At 37.4% G+C, this 20413-nt stretch overlaps 1 protein-coding gene across 1 annotated transcript in view; it reads left to right on the top strand.

The window, feature by feature from the left end:
* LOC149576087 (acyl-CoA-binding domain-containing protein 4-like) overlaps positions 1–20413 on the top strand; it is a 110438-nt gene that overhangs the window by 38730 nt on the left and 51295 nt on the right. Inside the window, exons 12-13 of the mRNA XM_089816279.1 lie at positions 3418–3532; positions 3677–3765. Of these exons, the coding sequence (XP_089672405.1) occupies positions 3418–3532; positions 3677–3765 (204 nt within the window). The remainder of the gene's footprint in view (positions 1–3417; positions 3533–3676; positions 3766–20413) is intronic.

Below are 20413 nucleotides of genomic sequence, written 5' to 3'. Positions count from 1 at the left end.
AGGATACATTTACAAATAGGTTGATCTTCTTAAATAAAGATTTGAATAATGAAACCATCTAAATGGATAAACATTAAATAACTTACTTAAAGCTAAAAAGAAAACTAAAAAAATAGAAAAAGCCACTTGCCACTAAGTTGGCTTTATAACAATTATAAGCCTTATCTTTTATTATTCTAATATGAACTCCAACTATCTTTTCTGCTTATTTAGATGTTACCACAGTCCTCTTCATTGAGTGGATAAAACCATAAGTGAACTAATTCATCTCTACAGCAGAGGAATTTCAAGTTGTTAAGCTCTAGTGTGTCCTTCCCATGAAATTTCCACCATCAAATGAGGTATCTTTGTGCAATGGTGGCTCTATCCATCCCAGCCTTTGGTTCACTCAAAACATTGAAGCCATTAATCATGAAGTATGTTTTCCTCCTTATTGCTATACACCTTAATGAACCCTTACATTACCTCAACATTTTCAAAAGGAAGAAATCAGACAGCTTTAGGTGCTTATCTCTTGGGGTTAAGAGCACAGTCAGCCATATAATGACAAAATCAGGCATGGAAGCAGGAAATTCTGCTGAAACCAACATTGAGGAACTGAATGGGAGGTTCACATATTCAGCCCTCAAGTAAGATCTGCTTCTCCTAATTTGGCAGTTTCAAGATCCCACTGATGACCTCATAGAAGGAGAAGAGGACATTACTCCTCATTTCTGTTTTGTACACCCCCTCATGCCCCATGAATGAACAGAATTACTGTGTTTAGGATAATGTAGGGCCTTGATGTTTTATCTCATTATGTACTATTTAGAAAAAAAGAGCTAAAGTGTCTCAATGGTATGGGTTTTTGTTGATTATATATATAGGTATTTGTACATATTTGAGTTCTTTAGTAGAAATAGATTTAATACTTCAGAATTATTTCAATGTTGAAAGCAATGATTGCATCAAGCAGGTCATACTTTCTCAGGCCTAAAGAAGAAACAGTGCTGTGAATGAATGTGTAAACTATGGCAATTCCCATGGCAAAATGCAACGCCATAAAAGCAGTATGGAATTATGACCCATCCTCAACTTTAAATTGTCGCCAATTTACAAGCTTCTAAGAATGAACTAGTTGATAGATGTGGTTGATCATGAATATCATCTGATATTTTATGTTTGGCATATCATGGCAATGATTATTGCAGCTTCCAAGGAGGATATATTGAAATTTATCAGATAAAAATGTTCAACAGAGAGACAACTTGGGAGAATTAATATAATTATAAATTCTGGAACAAGATAACAAGTTTTGTCTTGTTAGCCCTGCAAAATAAACACTTATCCATTAAATTCTCCAAGATATACATTGGAAAGTCCTATCATGTTTCTTAGATTTTATTCACCTCGAATGGATTTGCAGTTTCCTTCCTATAACTCTTGTCTAGATGTCTTTCAACACAGGTCAAGTGAATTTTTTTTTGTCAAAACATCTCAATGTAATTTGCAGTATGGATCCCATTCTTTTAGTTGGATATTCTGAAACAAGGTAAATCATTAGGTTTTTGATTGAAATTTGTTTTCTGGATCAGGTACTGCAGATTTTCTATCATATTATTTAGCAGATATCCCTATTTAAGGATAAATGCTAATCTTGTAAAACATACATCCCCCAATATTGATGCTGAAAAATGATAATTGCTGGATGATGCTTAAAAGATTTCTTTCTTTCTTTCTTGGGCTTTGGCAGTCATGATAATGGGGTGATCAGATCTAATGGATGGCTATCAACTAAGCCTCTTAGCCTCTTTAGAAGATGAAGGCAATAATCATAGGATAAGAATGTATTCTTCAATAAGAATCACTTATCCATAATCTTTTTACATGTTAAGACCTGAATGGAAAGTTTAAGATAATCCACTCTCACACACCTGTTGTTGCTTGCCAACTTTGGCCTGCTTGCTTAAGGGGTCTGTGTACTATTCCTAATCAGATATTTTCACCAAATCTCATACCATATCTCAGAAATTTTAAATAAATAAATTCATGCAATGTTTTTCAGATTTCACCGGCAAAACTCCATTTTCAAAATATTATTGCAATAAATCTCCAGCAGAAATACATTTTCAAAAATAACGTTTCATTGAAGTTCTTCAGCAAAATGACCAAGAATTCTGATCGTAGATACAGTAACTACAACAAGATTGGATAACAAAAAATAATGAACTTGCCTAGAACACGATGTGAAATACTTGCATGATGTCTCCAACTAATAGCGGATTTCCGTCCTCTCACCTGCTGAAAGCTGAAGCTTTCTAAAATAACTCTCCAAGAGAGAATGAAATCCAAATAACAAAACCGAGCATGCTGAAAACGAGCTCCCTCTTTCCTTTTTAAGCACAAACAAGTGACTCTTTGCATCTCCCCTTCTATTTCTTTATTTGCTTTTTTAAAATAACACTTTTTCCCCACTTAAGGAAATAAAGTGCCCATAGATAATAAAGTGTCACTTTATAATAAATCAGTTAAATCTTCATGCATTAAAATCTCTGATCAGATGGACTCGGATATGCATGTGTGCTAGCTTGCTAGAAAGGTCTTGACAAGACGCTCCTAGTCCAAACCAAAAATCCCAAGAATGCTGAGCCTGCTGACATACTAAAAATAGTAAGTCTCTGGAAACCCCAGTGAAACAACCCTGACTGCCCAGCAACTGAAACTGTCTAGGCCAAAAACTGAACTGATCTGAGAGAAAACTCGATTAGTTCTCAGGTCCAAGGCAAGACAGGCTATGACACAACAAAAAATTGTCGTAGGGAAAGGTACATGACAGTCTCTAGGTTCGGTTATTGCTGCAAAATTTATGAAGTCTGAGTATATTGGTTAGAGGGTAAAGTAATGGCTGTTCTCTCTATTGATGCTTGTCTTCAAAACATAAAGCGATGATATTTGGAGTCAGAAAAGTTTTTTCTTAGTCACCCCGTGCTTCTCTTGTACTCTTGGCTTCTCTACTTACAGCCAAAAATTGAGCGCTGGAGTGACATTATGCTCTCATCAACTAGGACCAATTTGAGATATAACACACTCGGATATCTATTTTGAATGAATGCCAATTTTGGTCACCTTTTTCTCATTTTCTTTTCCTTGTTTTGGACGATATATATGATTTGTGTCTTTCATCATATATAATCTAAACTTTTCAAGACAAATGTTATACCAATAAACTTATGTAACAAAAAAAACCAGCCATCAAATTTAAAGAAAGCAGAGATGGGTAACAAATGGAATAATGTCAAAATGCTCCTTTAGTGTCTACATTATAGTTCTTCAGTTGTATCATTTGTAAATTGGATTTAGTCGAATGTTCTAATTACATGTTGATGATGGCTTATTTATCCTAATTTAATGGGTTTAATTTGCAATGCTGAATACCAGATGGAGTGGTCACATCCTCAACAACCAGATGATTTGGTTACTCCTAGGGCTGGGCATGCTGGTGTTGCAGTTGGTGACCGATGGTATATTGCAGGCGGAGGAGATAATAAGAGAGGTAGATTCAGCATATGCCTTGAATAATTATGAGAACATATAGACGCGCACATGCATGCACCCGCACACACTCACACATGCACGTGCACGCACATTTTTCTAATCGTGACTCATTATCTCAGGTTTCAACATAAATACTTGACAGGTGTATCTGAGACCCTGGTTTTGAATATGTCCAAGCTTGTCTGGTCTATAGTCACAACTGTACAAGGAAGGGTACCAATTGCGAGTGAGGTGAACTCTTTTTTCTTTGCAACACTTCAATCTTTATTAATTTTTCATTGGACTGAATTTCAAAATCAAGGAAGCATCAGTGATGAATTAATCGTCGTTTTATCTTTATTTGTAAGTTGAAACTAAAAAATGTGTCCACCACAGACTTAAATTTTTTGTGGATACGAATTTAACTGTGTTTTAGAAATTAAATTAAATTTTGGTACCAATATCATAGAGATCATGATTTGTTAATAAGTTGCTGGAAAAATATTCATACATTATTCAAAAAGATAATGTTTCTACATTTAAAAAATGGTAAAGGTAAAGCTAGTTGTTTATTATCACGCCAAGTCTTACACCAATTTGGTGTATGAGACTTCCTTATGAATACGCTCTACAGGGATTTGTTTTTAGTTTACCTTATACATTGTTTAATGAGGTATAACTTTTCTTATTTATTTATAGTGTTAAACCTTTTTCTAGATTGTTCAAGGTAGTTTATTAACCTTGAGAGGAGATATTTACTTTTATATTTTATATTGCCATTTAAGTTCGGTGCCAAGCTTAATAAATCTTTGGGAAAACACCTAATCTAGAGCTGTTTAACCTTATCATTTCATAATATTTGTTAAGTGCATTTCATTTTTTTCACATTCTTATATAATCTTTACCAAATTACCAACCATGTCTAAATTGGATCATCTTCATTGAAATATTTGAGACTTGACAAAAGCATGGAGTTCTTGATGTTCTTAACATATGCCATTTATGATAATTTATAACTAATGCATTTGATATCCTTGAGAAAAATAATAATCTTAATGAATGGCATCTATAAGGTTTTGATGTCTCTATTTTTATTTGTAAGTTTACACGCCTTCTTATTTTTCAATAGATTGCACAGTTTCATTACTATTCTTCCATCTGTGCCTAAATAATTATCTTGTTTTTCCATTGTTTTGTTTCTTTACAAATTCATTGTTTACTTTCCTAGGCCCATTGTTTTTGATTTTGTACAAATTTATCTTTTTTTCCAGGTTGTCTTGAAATGACACTTTTTTTATAAAAGCATCCAAATTAAGGCTGAACCACTTATGATAAAATTCATGTTTCTGTTTGGGCTTCCTGAATTCCTAATCTATTCCAGCAATGACAAAGATAATATATCATAATATCTTTGACTTTGCTAATAGGTGTTTTCTTTAATTATATATTTGATAATTCTTGTGAAAACACTTTCATATAACATAAATCTGTCCAATTGGTTTTGTCTGCTTGTCATTACCCTAAGTGAGCTGTTATAAAAAATTGTATAATTATGTTGTTCTTAAAACTCAGGATTGAGAAAAATAAGCCAAATCCTGTTTTTGAGAGTTGAAAAACATTTCCCGGACTTCTAGTCTGCCTGCCACTGATATTTCATTTAATTAGATTAGGTTTTTTTTATGCATATTATTTTCCTTGCGGTTCTTCTGTGTATTGTTAATATATCTCTCAAAGAATATTTTAGCTTTTCCAAATAGCTAAACTCAACTATGGGCTACAAGGAAGATATTGAAGATCAACATTTGTGCTGCCTAATTGCTAGCAATTCCACAACTATAAACATATACTACACTAATACCCAATGGTCTCTTGAAAGCATGAAGTGAGATTTTTCCTTAGATATTTTTGTTGATTTTTAGAACACAATTGAAATCTAACATATGGAATTTGGTTAATCACCAAAGATGGCCAAATTTTATCAGGTTGCTGAGTAAAAGTGTAGGTAGGCGACCTTCAATGGACGTTGGCGACTCTGTTTAAAAGATTGAACGTGTGAATTCGTAATTCATGGCTTGGTACAAAGGAAAAGTTAAAAGTGAGAGTGATACTTATAGTGATGATGAGTACTTTGCATGCCAGAAAAAGCAGGCTCTATTACAAAGTAATTGGTAAATACTTGCTTGTTATTAACAGAGAATGAGAGGTCATTATATACAAAAGAATGGAACGATGTTTCCTTAGGAAACAATCGTAAAGAATAGAAACATTCTATTCTAGCTGAAAGAAGCTAAAAAAACCTTAGTTACTGATTCAGGATACGAATCCGATTCGGGCACGTGAATCAGATCCGTGGATTCGTGATTTTTTTTTTTTCCCGATTAGGATTCGTGGAGGATTCGTGAATATATATATATATATATTAATATTACTGATCTTGCCCAAGCCCCAACTAGTAACAGATATATATATATATATATTTATTTATTTGTTTCTCTCATTTATTAGTATATATAATGCATTAAAAGGTCATTTTAGCACTAGAAAGCAAAAAAATATATTTAAAAAAGTCATATTAAATAACTTAGACTCACTTAAACTTGTCGATCCTTGAGGATTCATGCTGGATCCTTGAGGATTTGTGCTTGGATTCGTGCAGATCCGGGCAGGATCCTTGTTTTACACAGTAGATTCGTCAGGATTCGTGGGCCATGAATCCGGACGAATCCACTGTGTAAAACAAGGATCCTGCCCGGATCTGCACGAATCCAGGCACGAATCTGGATCCAGATCGGACCCGAATCCGGATCCGGCCTCTAGGGCACGAATCCGGTAACTAAGAAAAACACTAAAGCTAACTAAATATATACAATAGATTACCATTAACTAGTAATAGACGATTATCTATTATCGTAATACGCTCCCTTAATGGTTAATCTATCTATAACACCAAGTTATCCTCTGAATTTGACAAACTTATCAGGACCAAGAGGCTTGGTGAGAATGTCTGTAGTCTGATCTGTGGTAGGAACATACTGCAAATCTATTGTCCCATCTTCAACTAGCTAACGTATGTAGTGATAGTGAACATCCACATGCTTGGTTCATTCATTGAAGACTGGATCGCGAGCTAACTTGATAATACCTTCGTTATCAACAAACAGAGTAGTTGGTCTGGCTGGTGACATCTGTATATCCCCAAGCATTCGACGAAGTCAAACAACTTCACATCCTGCCTTAACAGTACCTCTGTATTTGGCCTTTATAGAAGAGAGAGAAACTGCTTGCTGTTTCTTACTAGTCCATGTGACTGCATCGGATCCCAAACTGAACACATCCAGAAGTTGACTTTTTATCATCAACAGAGCCTGCCCAATTTGAATATGTGAACCCACTGAGTCTAGGATTGGACCTTCAAGAATACAGAAGTCCACAATCTGAAGTGCCCTTCACATGACAAAGCACACACTTTGCGGCCATCCAATGATCAGCCTTGGAGCGGTCAAAGTGTGAGATATAGCTGACTACGAAGTTGATATTAGGCCTAGTAGCAGAGAGGTAGATGAGGCTGCCTATTAGTTGCCTGTATGTAGTATCATCAACGGAAGGAGAATCAGACTTGGTTGATAACTTGAGACCTTTCTCCATGGATGTAGATGCAAGCTTACAATCCTGCATACGAAATTTGTCTAACAGAGCCTTGGCATATTGGAACCGATAGATGAATATACCAGAAGACTTTGCCAAACTTCAACACCTAAGCAATAATGCATGAGTCCAAGGTCAGTCATATCAAAGACTGGCATAAATTCTGTTTGATTCCTTGAATCAAAGATGGCGAACTGCCAGTGATGATCAAATCATCCACAAATGACCAGAAGGATGATGTCATTTTTAGTAGTCTTGATGTACAAATTTGAGTATGAAGAACTCCTCTAGAAGCTTTGATCACTAAGGTACTTATCAATGTTTATGTACCATGCTCGAGGGGCCTGCTTCAAGCCATAGAGAGCTTTTACCAATCTGAGAACTTGATGGTCTTTACCAGCAACATTGAAACCAGGGGGCTACATCATGTAGACCTCTTCATGGAGATCACCATTTAGGAAAGCACTCTTGACGTCCATCTAATTGACCTTCCAACCAAACCGTGTTGCCATGGCTAGGACTAATTTGATGGTGCTCATCTTTGCAGTAGGAGAAAAGGTCTCCTCATAATCAATGCCTTCATGCTGAGAAAAGCCCTTTGCAACTAAACGAGCTTTGTACTTATCCAAAGTACCATTCAATTTGTATTTGATTTTGTAAACCCATTTGTAGCCAATGGGTTTCTTCCTTGGTGGAAGATCAAAAAGGACCGAAGTGTTATTCTTCAACAGGCTTTGGTGTTCAGATGTCATGGCCTGTTCCCACTCTAGAATTCTTTTAGCCTTAGAGTATGTTTGAGGTTCAAACACGCTGTGAGTGTTGGCCATGAGAGAAAAGTTAACAAACTCTGTAGGTTTGCTCTTTTTCTGAGCGGTTATCCCATCAATGACCTCATCATCATGAAGACCAACAAGTGTCAGCCCACCACTTAGGCTGGAGAGGAGAATGACCAACATTAGTATCACGAGATGCTTGGTGATCAGGTTCCTCATCAGAAGAATCAGGATCAAACTCAGGTGAAGCATCCACAAATCAAGATAATCCTACAAGAGAAGCAGGAGGTGTTTGTATAGGGATCATTGGTATAACTGGAGCTATAGGAGCTACTGGAGCCCTCCCATCAAGTGGACCTAATGGAAGCCCAACTCCCAAATCATGAGCCTCATAGGCTGGTCTACTGGATCAAGAACAAGAGAAACATGCACGAATGGTCCTCACTACTCATCAAAGACTACATCACTACCGTAGATGAGATGGGATGTCTCAACATCGATCAGGCAGTAGGCTTTGTGAAGACTACTATATCTAGCTAGCATGAGTTTCTGACTCTTGGCATCCAACTTTGTGCGTGACACATTAGGGATCCAAACAAAAGCAAAGGAACCAAAAACCTTCAGGTGACTGATTTTGGGCTTGCGACTTGACCAGGGCTCTTCTGGAGCTTTACCTTTGACTCCCACTGTGGGTGACCAGTTCGAAAGATAGACTGCAGTGTTGACTGCTTCTGTGAAAACGTCTTTGGAACATGTCTATGTTTGAGCATAGATTGAGCCATCTCAGTGATTGTTTTGTTCCATTTTTCAACTACACTGTTCTGTTGTGGTGTGTGGGGTGTGGTTAACTGGCGTTTGATGCCATGAGTATTCAAGAAGCTAGAGAAAACATTCGAACAAAATTCCCCCCCATTGTCTGATCTAAGAGTAATAATAGATTTTCCAGACTTCTTTTTCAACTAAAGGTTTAAACTTCTGAAATACAGGAAGTGCATTTGATTTCTTTTTAAGGAAATACACTTACATTTTTCTACTGAAATCATCAACAAACAACAGAAAATACCTGGACCCAAAAACAAAAGGAGTGGTCATAGGGCTATAGATATCTGCATGAACAAGCTGAAGTACCTGAGAGGCTTGCCATGAATCGCTACTGGTGAAAGGTGTATGATGTTGCTTCCCAGCCTGGCATGCATCACAATCTCCAAACTATTGAGTCTGAATCTCTGGCAATCCAAGAACAAGCTCATCTCGAGCAAGCTGAGAGAGATAATGCACATTTAAGTGCCCATATCGTTGATGCCAATGTGTGCTAACAGAAGACTGCCGAATGGCCATAGAAGTCTCGAGAATCACCAGAATCAGTAAGTCGGAAAAGACCACAATCTTCAAGACCCACTGCAACAATAAATTGAGTCGCCCTATCAGTGATGGTAGACTGACGTGAACTCAAGGTGACATCCAACTGTGGAGAATGTCACAACAACTGACTGATTGAGAGTAGACTTAGTTCCATCCTTGGAGCGTAGTACACATCGAGGAAAATAAAATTCCTCCAGCAGACTAAATCTAAATGTTGCCTTTGTCGACAACAGTGTACTCTTCTCCACCACCAAAAATAACAGTCTGATAAGGTTGGTAGTCAGTAAACTAGTCTCTACGGTGGGTGAAGTGACGAGAGGCACTTGAATCAATGTACCAGGCAGACGACTTCACATGATCTATAGATCTTCTAGCCACAAAGACGTAAAAAGCAGATTCCGTCTACTCAGTGTGCTCTGTGCTATTCGCTTTGGGCTGCAAACCTGATTGCTTATATTGTGTAGCTAAGCATTTCTAACATTCAACCTTCATGTGCTCAAACTTTTGGCAATAGTTGTACTGAATGTGCTTCTTCTGGGAGCCATCTGATGCTGGTGTAGAAGACTTTTGCTAAGACGATTGTTGAAACTTTTCTTTGTCCTTCTGAAAGGATTTAGTAGTAAAGGCTTGCTTTGTGGAGGTGGAGGTGGAGGTGGATCGGCTACCGAATTGTTGTTTCCACCAATCTTCCTGAAGCAGAACTGTGCAAAGATCAATGAACTTCAAATCAACACCAGAAGACGTGATGATGAGAGTCTCGATTAGATGCTCATAGGACTTTGGTAAACTATGAAGAGTGATAACCGCAATATCCTGTTCCTCCATCTTGCGACTGATGGCAAGCAACTGATCACGAATTTCTTGAGTCATTCAGGTGTGCGCTCATCCATGACAATAGAAAACATAGTGTTCTTCAAAAAGAAAGCTCTACTTTTGTCAGAAGACTCATGAAAACCTTTGAGATGTGTCTAGATCTCAGTAGTTGTCTTGATGGAAGGAATTTGAGAGAGTTGATCATCAGCTACGGATAATTTGAGAAGCATCATTGCCTCTCGATTATTTAGATCCCATGTATTCTAATTTATACCAGGAGTAGTCGCTTTGTAACACTCAGAACAAGTTGATCGGTATTTCGATATTCAAAAATTGCGATGATCCGCTGCTTCCACGTGCCATAATTTCGACCATTGAATTTTGAGTTGTGCTCCAGTAGAATGTTTGTTAGAGATGCTATGGCTTTTTTTCAATGAAAAAATGTGAAAATTTGTGAAGGCACATTCTTTGAGGCAAAAAATGGAAGATGCAAAAAATTTGGAGAGTGACCTAGAAGAGAGCTTGAAAAACCCAGAAGGAATATGTTGTCGGTTTTTGGATCGACTGGCTTGAAAATCGAGCCACCCAAAAAAATCTGGCAACCCAATTGAGTTCTCAAAAAAGCCACCAAGAATTTGTAATAAAAAATTTGAAGCTCAGAAATTAGGGTTTCGAAGAAAACCCTAGCAGTTGCAAAATGAGCTCCAAACAATGGCGAATTTGGGCAAAAATTGTAGAAAACAATCAATCCCGAGCGGCGTTATTCCAGACGTTTGTTTCAAGTTCCAACAATGGCATATTTGGGTGAAAAAGAAGGGTTATTGTAGACATTTGGTTGCTCCAAACACAAAAAAAAAATGCCCAATCTATTGTGAGGTTTTCACACCATCGCCCCAAATTTTTTGGGGACCCCCCTTTTTCGGGCGAGCCTTGTCAATTTTTGCGCTTTTAGAATTTTTCGGTTGCCTTAGCAAAATTTGGAGTTGTCCAAAGGTTTTTTTTGAATTGACGATTTTACACCTTGGACGCTTTCGAGCCAGGAAGGGATTTGGTTTGTTTTCACCTGGTGCTAAACTTGATTTTTCGGAACATGTTATTTTATCCTTAGGCCAAACAAGTATCAAAAACAACATTTTTTTGATGGTTAGAATGATATCTGGTAGGATAAATTTGCAAATTTTGGACTTAGATGGATCTTGAAAATTTGGTATAATTGTATGAGCTTGAGCATTTTTAAAATGAAATTTTTAGATTTAGTCGTTTTGGAAAATCTTGAATTTTTTTTGGTGAAAAAGGAAATTTTTGATAGTGAAATTGAAATTGGAGTTTGAATTTTGACTGTTAGGAAAAGGATTTATTTTGTTAAAAAATTGTCATTGTATTGCAAAATTGAAATTGGATTAAATTGCAAAATCTCATTAATTTGGTTGAAATTGGTAATTTGGAATTGAAAATTGATTTTGGCTTGCTAAATTCGATTTTAATGATATTTTAATTGCCAAAACGTTATTAAATGAGAATTTTGACATCTCTTAGGCTTACCTTGTTTCTATTTTGCAATTTTTGATCAAAACTAGCAACTAAATGGGCAATTTCACTATAGGGCTAAGTAATTTTAATGTTGCATTTAAATCTGGGCCATTAATTAAGAGACTAATTTAATTTTGCTTTCCCTCTAGGCAAGTCGGCCCACTTGGGGAGGCAAAAAATGTGGTATAAGAGGGGCTTCCCCTCTTATTTTCTCATTCCTTTTTCCTCCTCCTTGGTGGATGTGTGATTTTCTTCAAAGGGAGGTGAATTTCTTGCTTGGGTGATTTCTGGGTCTGTTTTCTCCATTTCTTGGCAGCATTTTTTTCTCCTTCTTGCTTGGGCGAATTTCTGCCCTACGACGATTTTTGGAGCAGATCTGATTTTTTCTAGTTTGGGCAATTTTTTTTGAAGTCTAATTTTTCCATCTTTGGCAGCGATTTCTCTTGTAGAATTTAGCGATTTTATTGGTGAAAGGACAATGTGATTTAAGGTCTGATTTTTGGCAAGTGTGGGCGATTTCAAGGAAGTCGAAATTCTAATTTTTGCTAGGGCATCATTATTTGCAAGGAGGATTGAAATTTCCGAGATCTGATCCGAACTTGAAGAGGGTCCGGTTGTTGGTAAAGATAGATTCAAGGTAAAATTCTACTCAGTTTTAGAGGTGAAGATTGGTTTTAAAGGTAGATTTTATTCTTCGTTCTTCCTTGGTTTGTTTCCCTTATCTTCTTCTTGCACTTTTTCATCTACCATCATTTCCATTGATAGGCTGAAATTGGGAGATATAAGTGTAGATTTCATGATAGGACACTTGGAGAGGCAGAAATAAGCTAGACCACCCTAGGATTGAAGTTGGGAGATATAAGTGTAGTCCATCCTAAAGTAACGGAGAGGCAGAAATAAGTGGTAGTCCTACCCCTAGGAAAGAAGGTTGGAGATTGATAAGTGTAGAGATAGGATTTGGAGAGGTATAAATAAGCTAGATTTCATCGATAGAAAGAAGGTTGGAGATTGATAAGTGTAGTCCATATCATTTAGAACGAAAGGGCAGAAATAAGTGTTTAGGATGGTAGATGTTAGCGTAAGCAAGAACCCAAAGGGAATGAATACCAAAAAAGACAAAGAAGAAATGATACCTAAGACCACCTCCTTCTTGAAAGTGAGACGAATAGGTGATACCAATATTGATACAGTGAACATGGTACAATTGAAGGATAGATTGAAGGAAGGACAATCCCCCATGACGAAGAAGATCTACAAGAGCAGAATTGTACACGTGACGGCTTTCCCTCCTATGTTGCCTTGTCCGGAATTGGTAATGGAGCGTGCATCCCAATTTGATATTGTTTCTAGGTCCATCATTTTTGATGAAGGGAAGAGAGTGTTGCTAACATCAGCGGACAAGTGGTCGAAGAAGTATTCAGTATTCCCCAGGGTAGAAGCATGATAGTGGTAACAATGGATCAAACAACCAAGTTCTTTCAGGGTAACCAGGAGGCCTACTTCATTCATCTAAAGTAGAATTGGTTATACGAAGGCAAGAGGGGAGTTACCAACTCGTCAAAGCTCACTAAGTTAGATTTCAAATCAGAGCAAGGCAATCTTATTGTGCTTCTCAGCTGGATCATGGGCGTGGCTCAAGGTATGGAATTCGAGAACTGGATGTACTACTTTATTGATGAAATTGAAAATGGAAAGAGAAAATTTGATTGGGCTAGGATTATAAGTTAAAATTTAGAGTTGCAACTTAGGACAGTGCAAGATAAAAAACAATTCTACATGGGGTCCTATCTTTTCTATTTGATTGCGAGATTATATGAAAATCCTGGACTTAAGGCCTTAGGAGTGATTGGCAATGGGCCGGGGCAATGTTTGGTGCATGATTGCTATCCATAGCTTCATTTGCACAACACCAAAGACTATAAGATGTTTTATGACGCTTTTGCCATGAAGACAGTAAGGATATTACCAAAGGACACTTGCTAAAAGGATCTCAATGGAAGCGGAAATAAAAGTTAATAAGTATGGGAGTTGGTTCATCCAAATTCCGCAATTCACTTATAATAGAGTGGCAGGAAGTAAGAGACTTCTAAGCTACCCACTCGACAAGATAGTTTTGATGGAGTTGGCTAGGCAACGTGAGCATTATGACAAGATGATGACACTTAAAGGTGACACAGGGATTACCTACTTATTTGGAATAGGCAATGATACTTGCCCCAATCTTGTTGCCTTTGCAGCTATGGAGAAAGAATGGTATCATCTAGGATGGTGTAGATCAAGACAAGGATTCGATCCTAATGCTCTTATCAAGGCATCTCATGAAAACACAGACAAACATATTCCTGTTATAGAAGATTTTTGGGCCAATGCACAGGACGACTTTCATGTGAGGAAGCTAGCTTTCTCACGATTGTCAATGGGCATGATGAGGGCGATCAGACAGAGAGGCCTTGATATTCTCGATCAACTGGAAGATGATGAAAATGTGCCAAGAGAGGATTATGATACAATGGATGGAACAGAATTGGGTCCAGTGGATTGAGATGATCATCAGGATCCTTCCTGAGAGCCAGTTACAAGGACAATTGATCTACACACTCAGTCGTGGTACAATGAGAAGTTAAAGCAATTACAAAGTTGGAAGGTATGCCTTACTTATGAGAAGATGAAACCAGAGGAAAGAAGGTCTAGTGGAGTCAGTCAGACAGAAAGTTGAAGGCAATAGCCGACAACAAAGAGTAGTTGAGAGCAAGAAGAGAATTTTGGAGGTTGAGAAAAGTAAAGAACATTAGGAGCCTCTAGCAAAGAGATAAAATGTGGCACCGTCAAGGGAGAGCATAATTGAGGCCAAGAGCCAAGGGATTAATATAAGTAGACAAAGGGTCTCGGTAGAGGTGAATTTTGATTTGGAATCAAGTGGTTATAGTGACAGTACCGAGTACTCTCCTCTCTCAGAGAACCAACATGGAGATGATATGATAGTCACTCGTGAAGAAGAGGATAGGCCAATTGATATTAAGGAAGTAAGCCAAGTACTTGGGGCCGTTAGTGATGGTTTGCTAGTCGAACCAATTCCAGATTTGGGGAGATGCATTGTACCACTATGGTTAAGGCAAATGCTTATGCCAAGAGGCGAGGTGGTGATTGTTCAAACAGTTGAAGATATTTAGGGGTTAGTGGAAAAGGAAGATAGTGAGAAATAGAAACAAATTGCAAATATGGTGGCAAAGGTAATTAGGAACGATGATGATGGTCACCGAAAAGTTCAGATTGCTATACCGAAGGTTAGCAAGGTAGTGGATGAGATTGTAGCTTAGGAGTATGAGATAGTAGAGTATAACTTGGGAAGAATCACGGATAACATGGAATGTGAGGAGATCGAGGAAGACATGGTTTCAATTAGAGAAAGGTTGAGGAAGGCGAACGAGAGGATTGTAAAAGTTGGAGGCCGAAAACAAGTATTCGAGAGATTACTAGCCTATCCAACAGTTGCAGCAGACAACCCTTCCGTAAGACAGTGAGAGCAACATAGAAGAGATATCGGCTCAGTTGTGCGAATTCAAAGATTGGACCAATGATATAATTCAAGATGGGCGAAATTTCTTGCCTTACTTTATCTCGACATTCATGTCATTCATAGCTATTAGAGACAAATTTAGAACATTTGAAGCGGAGTGGAAGGATTTCCTTCTAGTGAAGGACTTAGCCATTCCCAGGCTACAGGCATTTATTGAGCTACTAGAGAGATATTTGGAGAGAACCAAGTTGGTAGATGAAGTAGGAATGAGTACAGTGGAGTCTTGGTTTGTTGCCTTGAATATCAGATTGAGGATACTTGAAGAGATACAGAACGAGATTGCACAACACGACCCAGGCGTTGACACTTCCATTTCAACGATGATGAGCGATGTTGGGGATGCACTTGATTTTGAAGATATCAAAGAGGAGAATGTCAATGAGACAAAATTTGGATCAAGATTGGATGAGTTGGGGAAGGTTGCCATCAAGAAGTAGCATTTGGGCACCCTTGCCTCCCTCAATGCCTTTATTGGATATGCAAGAGAATATGAGAACGATCATGAGAAGACAATGCAAGCAGCGAGCAACATGATGAATTCAGCTGAGCTCAAGATGAAGCACACGCCTTACCCTTCCATGAAGGAAGTCAATGACAGGCTAGCCAAGTTCATTGCCTTGGCTAAAAAGATGAAAGAAAAGACTAGAATTATATTAGAAGATCATTTTGTAAGCCCAAGTGGCAATTTCTCCTTTCTTTTGGGTAGGATAGGTGTCTGATTCTGATTGGCTACCATTTTGGTGCCTTCTCATTGGTTGCCACTTTTCCTTTTTTTCATTGGTTCATTGATGAGTTGGAGCCTTCTTATTGGTCGATGGGGTGGCAAGTCTAATTAGGGTTTTTGGGATTTGATGTGGGTCGTTGATTTTGCCTCTTAATCTACCATTGGTTGTAATTTCGGCCTCTATATAAGGCCATTTTCTCTCATTTGTAAAGGGTTGAAGAAAATTGTTGCTTAAGATAATACCAAAATTGCTTCTCTTATCATTGTTGTAACTTGCATGGTGATAAGAACACTTGGTGTTATGGCATGGTTTCTACATCCAATAGTTAGAGTTAAATTTCATTGAAGTTGTTAAAGTAGATTTTATTTCAAGAAGTTGTTAATAGTAAGAGTAGATGGATAGTTCTATGGTGATATTAGTGAATGTTTGATAGGGATCTATAAACTAGGCCACTAGCATCCTAGGAAGCTTTGCGTGGTAATCTAGTCTTTTTCCCTTGAATTATTGCATTGGTAAGGTTTCATCACATTTGATCCCGGTCCATTTGCTAATCTTTCCATTCAGTGTAGTAGTTGGAGTTCAATCGAGAAGGAAGTCAGAAAAGGAGAAGCATCATTGGTAGACATACCCTCCATCATCACCATCAACATTATTTGGCGCTTATATGCTTTACAAAGCTAGATTCATCACCATCACATCAAAATTCCAAGTTATCTTCGAATGAACAACGTAAGACCGCCTACGTGATTAACCGGCAAATCACATTAATATAACTGAGTTAGTATCCACAGGTGTAAGGAACATTGGAGTTTTTCTCATGTCTTCATGAGTATTTACTTTTCAAGAGAGGGATTGAGTGTTTGATATTCCCTATCGAGTATTCAATCACTATATGTTATGTAGTGGTACAAAATTGACATCAACACAATCCCTAGCTGCTCCGAACACAAAAAAATGCCCAATCCTGAGCTGCTCTAGACACGTGCTTTTAGACACAATTTGCAGAGAAAAACGCGAGCATTCCATGAATTTGTGTCATGATTTGCAGGTGAAACAAGTCCCTATTTGCAGGTGAAAGGATTTGTGTCGTGAGCAGCAAAAACATGCCTGGGAGTAACGCAAATGTATAGAAACCCTAGTCGCAATTTACAATCAGATCTAAGGAGCACAGAGGAGTTTCTCACAAGGGCAAAAACCCTAGACGGGTTTTGGAGAAAAAATCTTAGAAATGATTTTGAAAAATTTGAACAAATAATTATAAAATTTTCAAAAAAAATTGAAGTATAGACTATGATACCATATTATGAAGTAATTGGTAAATACTTACTTGTTATTAACAGAGACCGAGAGGTCATTATATACAAAAGAATGGAACGATGTTTCCTTAGGAAACGATCGTAAACAATAGAAACATTCTATTCTAGCTGAAAGAAAGCTAGAAAAGCTACAACTAAAGCTAACTAAATATATACAATAGATCACCATTAACTAATAATAGACAATTATCTATTATCGTAATAGGCTCCAGATGAACCCATATAGGCTAATTTCTTGAAGAGTTTTTACTGTGGCTTGTGACTTGATCTAGAAAAGACCCATCCATCGTTGCTTCAAACTCTGCAAAAGATAGATTAAGATGGTAAAGACAATCAATTTTTCTCTAGCAAACTAAAGCCATTATTAGAAAGAAGTTCTGCACGCAAACATAAGGAAGACCCTATTCAAAAGCATGATTCTTATGAATCAAGGTTGGATAATGGTGATCAAGAAATTAGACCAACTCCTGCACCTGTTGCTCAACATAATCATATATCAAATGATCCTGATTGGGTTAAGTTCTGGAAAAGCTTCTATGGCAATGCACATCTTGATTCTAACAAAATACATCCTTCTTTACTTCAAACACTACAAGAATTTGAGAAAGAAGACCCATGCAAGAATTATTTTCTTGGTAACATGATGTCTTCCGATCAAAATATTAGAAAGGATCCATCAAAATCTGCATGCATGAAAGAAGATGGAGATTCTATATCAAATCAAGAAGATAATCAAGAAATGGACTCTATAGAAAAAGAAGGGACTACTTATATTTCAAGACATCACGGTGAAAATTTCAGAACTCTGGAGAAAGCTTTCTATCATCTTGATCCCAATGAAATTGAAAAGAGACATTGGATGTTTCTCAAGAAAGTACACAACATATGATTGAAGAAATGAATTACATGGAAAGGAAGGATTACAGTGAAGCATGTTGTGAGTATGGTGAAGATTGTATTAGCAAATAAGAAATATTTTGTCAACATAACAAATATCAAGAACTGTTATCCAATGTTTCCAATACAAAGAGGCAACCACGACTTGAAGATGAAGAAAGAGTGTTAGAAGAGGAACCTCATGCGGTTTTTATTCCAACTTGGTGTTTGGAGGCCTCAAATGATGACTTCTTATGTGGGGAAGACCTTCCTCTTCATTCACCACTAATCATTGAAGATGACAACTCTAATGGTGATGCCAAATCTCTAGAATCTATTGTACAATCTTCTACCGCTATCATTAATGAAGAAACAACTTCAAGTGGAATCTTGTAGACATTGTCCTTATCTTCAGAAATTGAGGTCTTTACATTCAAAGATATTGAGGTATTTTTAGAAAGTGATATGATAAGCATAGGAGTAGAAGATCATATACAAGAGAAATATGAAGAGTTGTTAGGTTACATGCAAGTGGAATATGAAGCTTTCCCATTTTGTGAAGATGGTCATCAAGAAGAACCAATGAACCAAGTTTGTGCAAACATTGATGAACATTTGATGACAAGTACAATGGACATGGAGATTAAAGATGAGTTTCAAGTAAGAGAAGATGAAACATCAATTCCTTACTCTTTGTCATGTATGCAACTTGAATTTGAAGCATTTGAGTTCATCAACGAACGTTACAATGGGGAAGCATCAATAAAAGCGATGTATAATTGTCCAACTCTTGAAGCCTTCTATTTTGAAGACATGTCTTTAAAAGATCCTTAAGTTGCATCTCAATATTCAAGGTCTTGTAATGCTGATTTCATGAAGAAGACAAATGAAGTTGACTCAGAGGAATTTTCTCCTAAGGTGGTTAACACAATAAAAGATGGTAATGTGATTGGACCAGTTAGGGGAAGTCACACTTCATAGTCTCATTCATTAGAATCTCAACAAAACATTGTGATAGCATCTCATACTACAGAAGCATTAGATTCTGTAGGGATGTGTTATGATTAGGTGATTGAAAAATGCAAAGATGAGGGTTTTGATGATGATGCTCTTTTAAAAGCATTTCATTTGCATGAATTTCAACTTATGATCAATTCTCTTGATGAGATGGATTTATTAGAGAAAATGTGCACCAAAAGGGAAAGAGTAATCTCTTCTTATGGGGATGATCAAATATATGTTCAAATGGGAGAAAAAGATTATCTAATATTGGAGGAGAGTCAAAAGCTCCATGATGACTTATCACTAGAAATCCAAGTAGAGGGCTTGCCAAATAGAGGAGAAGATCATAATTGTATTCAGAAGTTTGAGAGCCTAATACTTCAACTCTTTCAAAATGAAGTCATCTATGACATGCAATAGGAAGAAGAATTGATTCCAAATTTAGAGATTTTTAATGAGGCACGATTATTGTTCACCATTTTTGCCCCCTTCCTAAAAATCCAATTTATTGAGGGTGACAAGCCATGTTCACGTCCATTATATCATTCATAATTGCCATGCAGACCAATAGGGATATGACAAAATCTTGACTTTTCCTTCTATCCCTAAGCTGAAAGTTATATTGAAGGAAGGATTCTAAGCTGCGACGATGCGATCATCCCTCTTCGCATTGTCACAAGTGGTTAGGGAGTAATTGTCAATAAAGTCGCAACTGTGTGAATGACGATGCTAGCAGTTAAGTCCTCATGATCGTAGGCTCGCAGGCATTTGATGCCAACCTTAGTTCCAAGCTAAGAAAGGGCGACAAAGGCAGGATAACTGATTTCGTGGTTTCACAGGTAAAATGAATGTTAAAGCCCTAATTGTGGCGATGTTGGGAAGGGTCAATTTTATGCTGATCGCACGGTTGAATCATTCCTCTTAACTGCAACATCTTATGCTGTGACCCAACGAAGAGGCTATTTTTTCTTTTGTTCGCCGAGTCGTGGCAGTTAAGTGCCTAGAAGCTTTTTGTATTGCAACTGAGCAAAGCTGTCAGCATGGCCTTAGTCGCACAGTCACCTAAGTGGAAAAGATGCTCCAAAGTGTTGTGTTCGAAAAGGGTTTGAGATAGCCGCGACTGGGCAAAAGTGATCAGGAACACTTAAGGCAATACTTGTTTGCCTGGTTGCTGGTTTTAAATGCTAAAGCATAAATTGACCGCGAAGCGGCAATCATGGTAGTCATTGGTCATTGCAATTAAGGGGTTAAAGTGTTAAAGAGCCGCAACCCAACGATCAA

The sequence above is a fragment of the Cupressus sempervirens genome, chromosome 1 (genome assembly GCF_028749045.1).
Source record: "Cupressus sempervirens isolate cs-2001-9-10 chromosome 1, ASM2874904v1, whole genome shotgun sequence".
Classification (NCBI taxonomy): Eukaryota; Viridiplantae; Streptophyta; class Pinopsida; order Cupressales; family Cupressaceae; genus Cupressus; species Cupressus sempervirens.
This window is presented reverse-complemented; position numbering and strand designations above follow the sequence as displayed.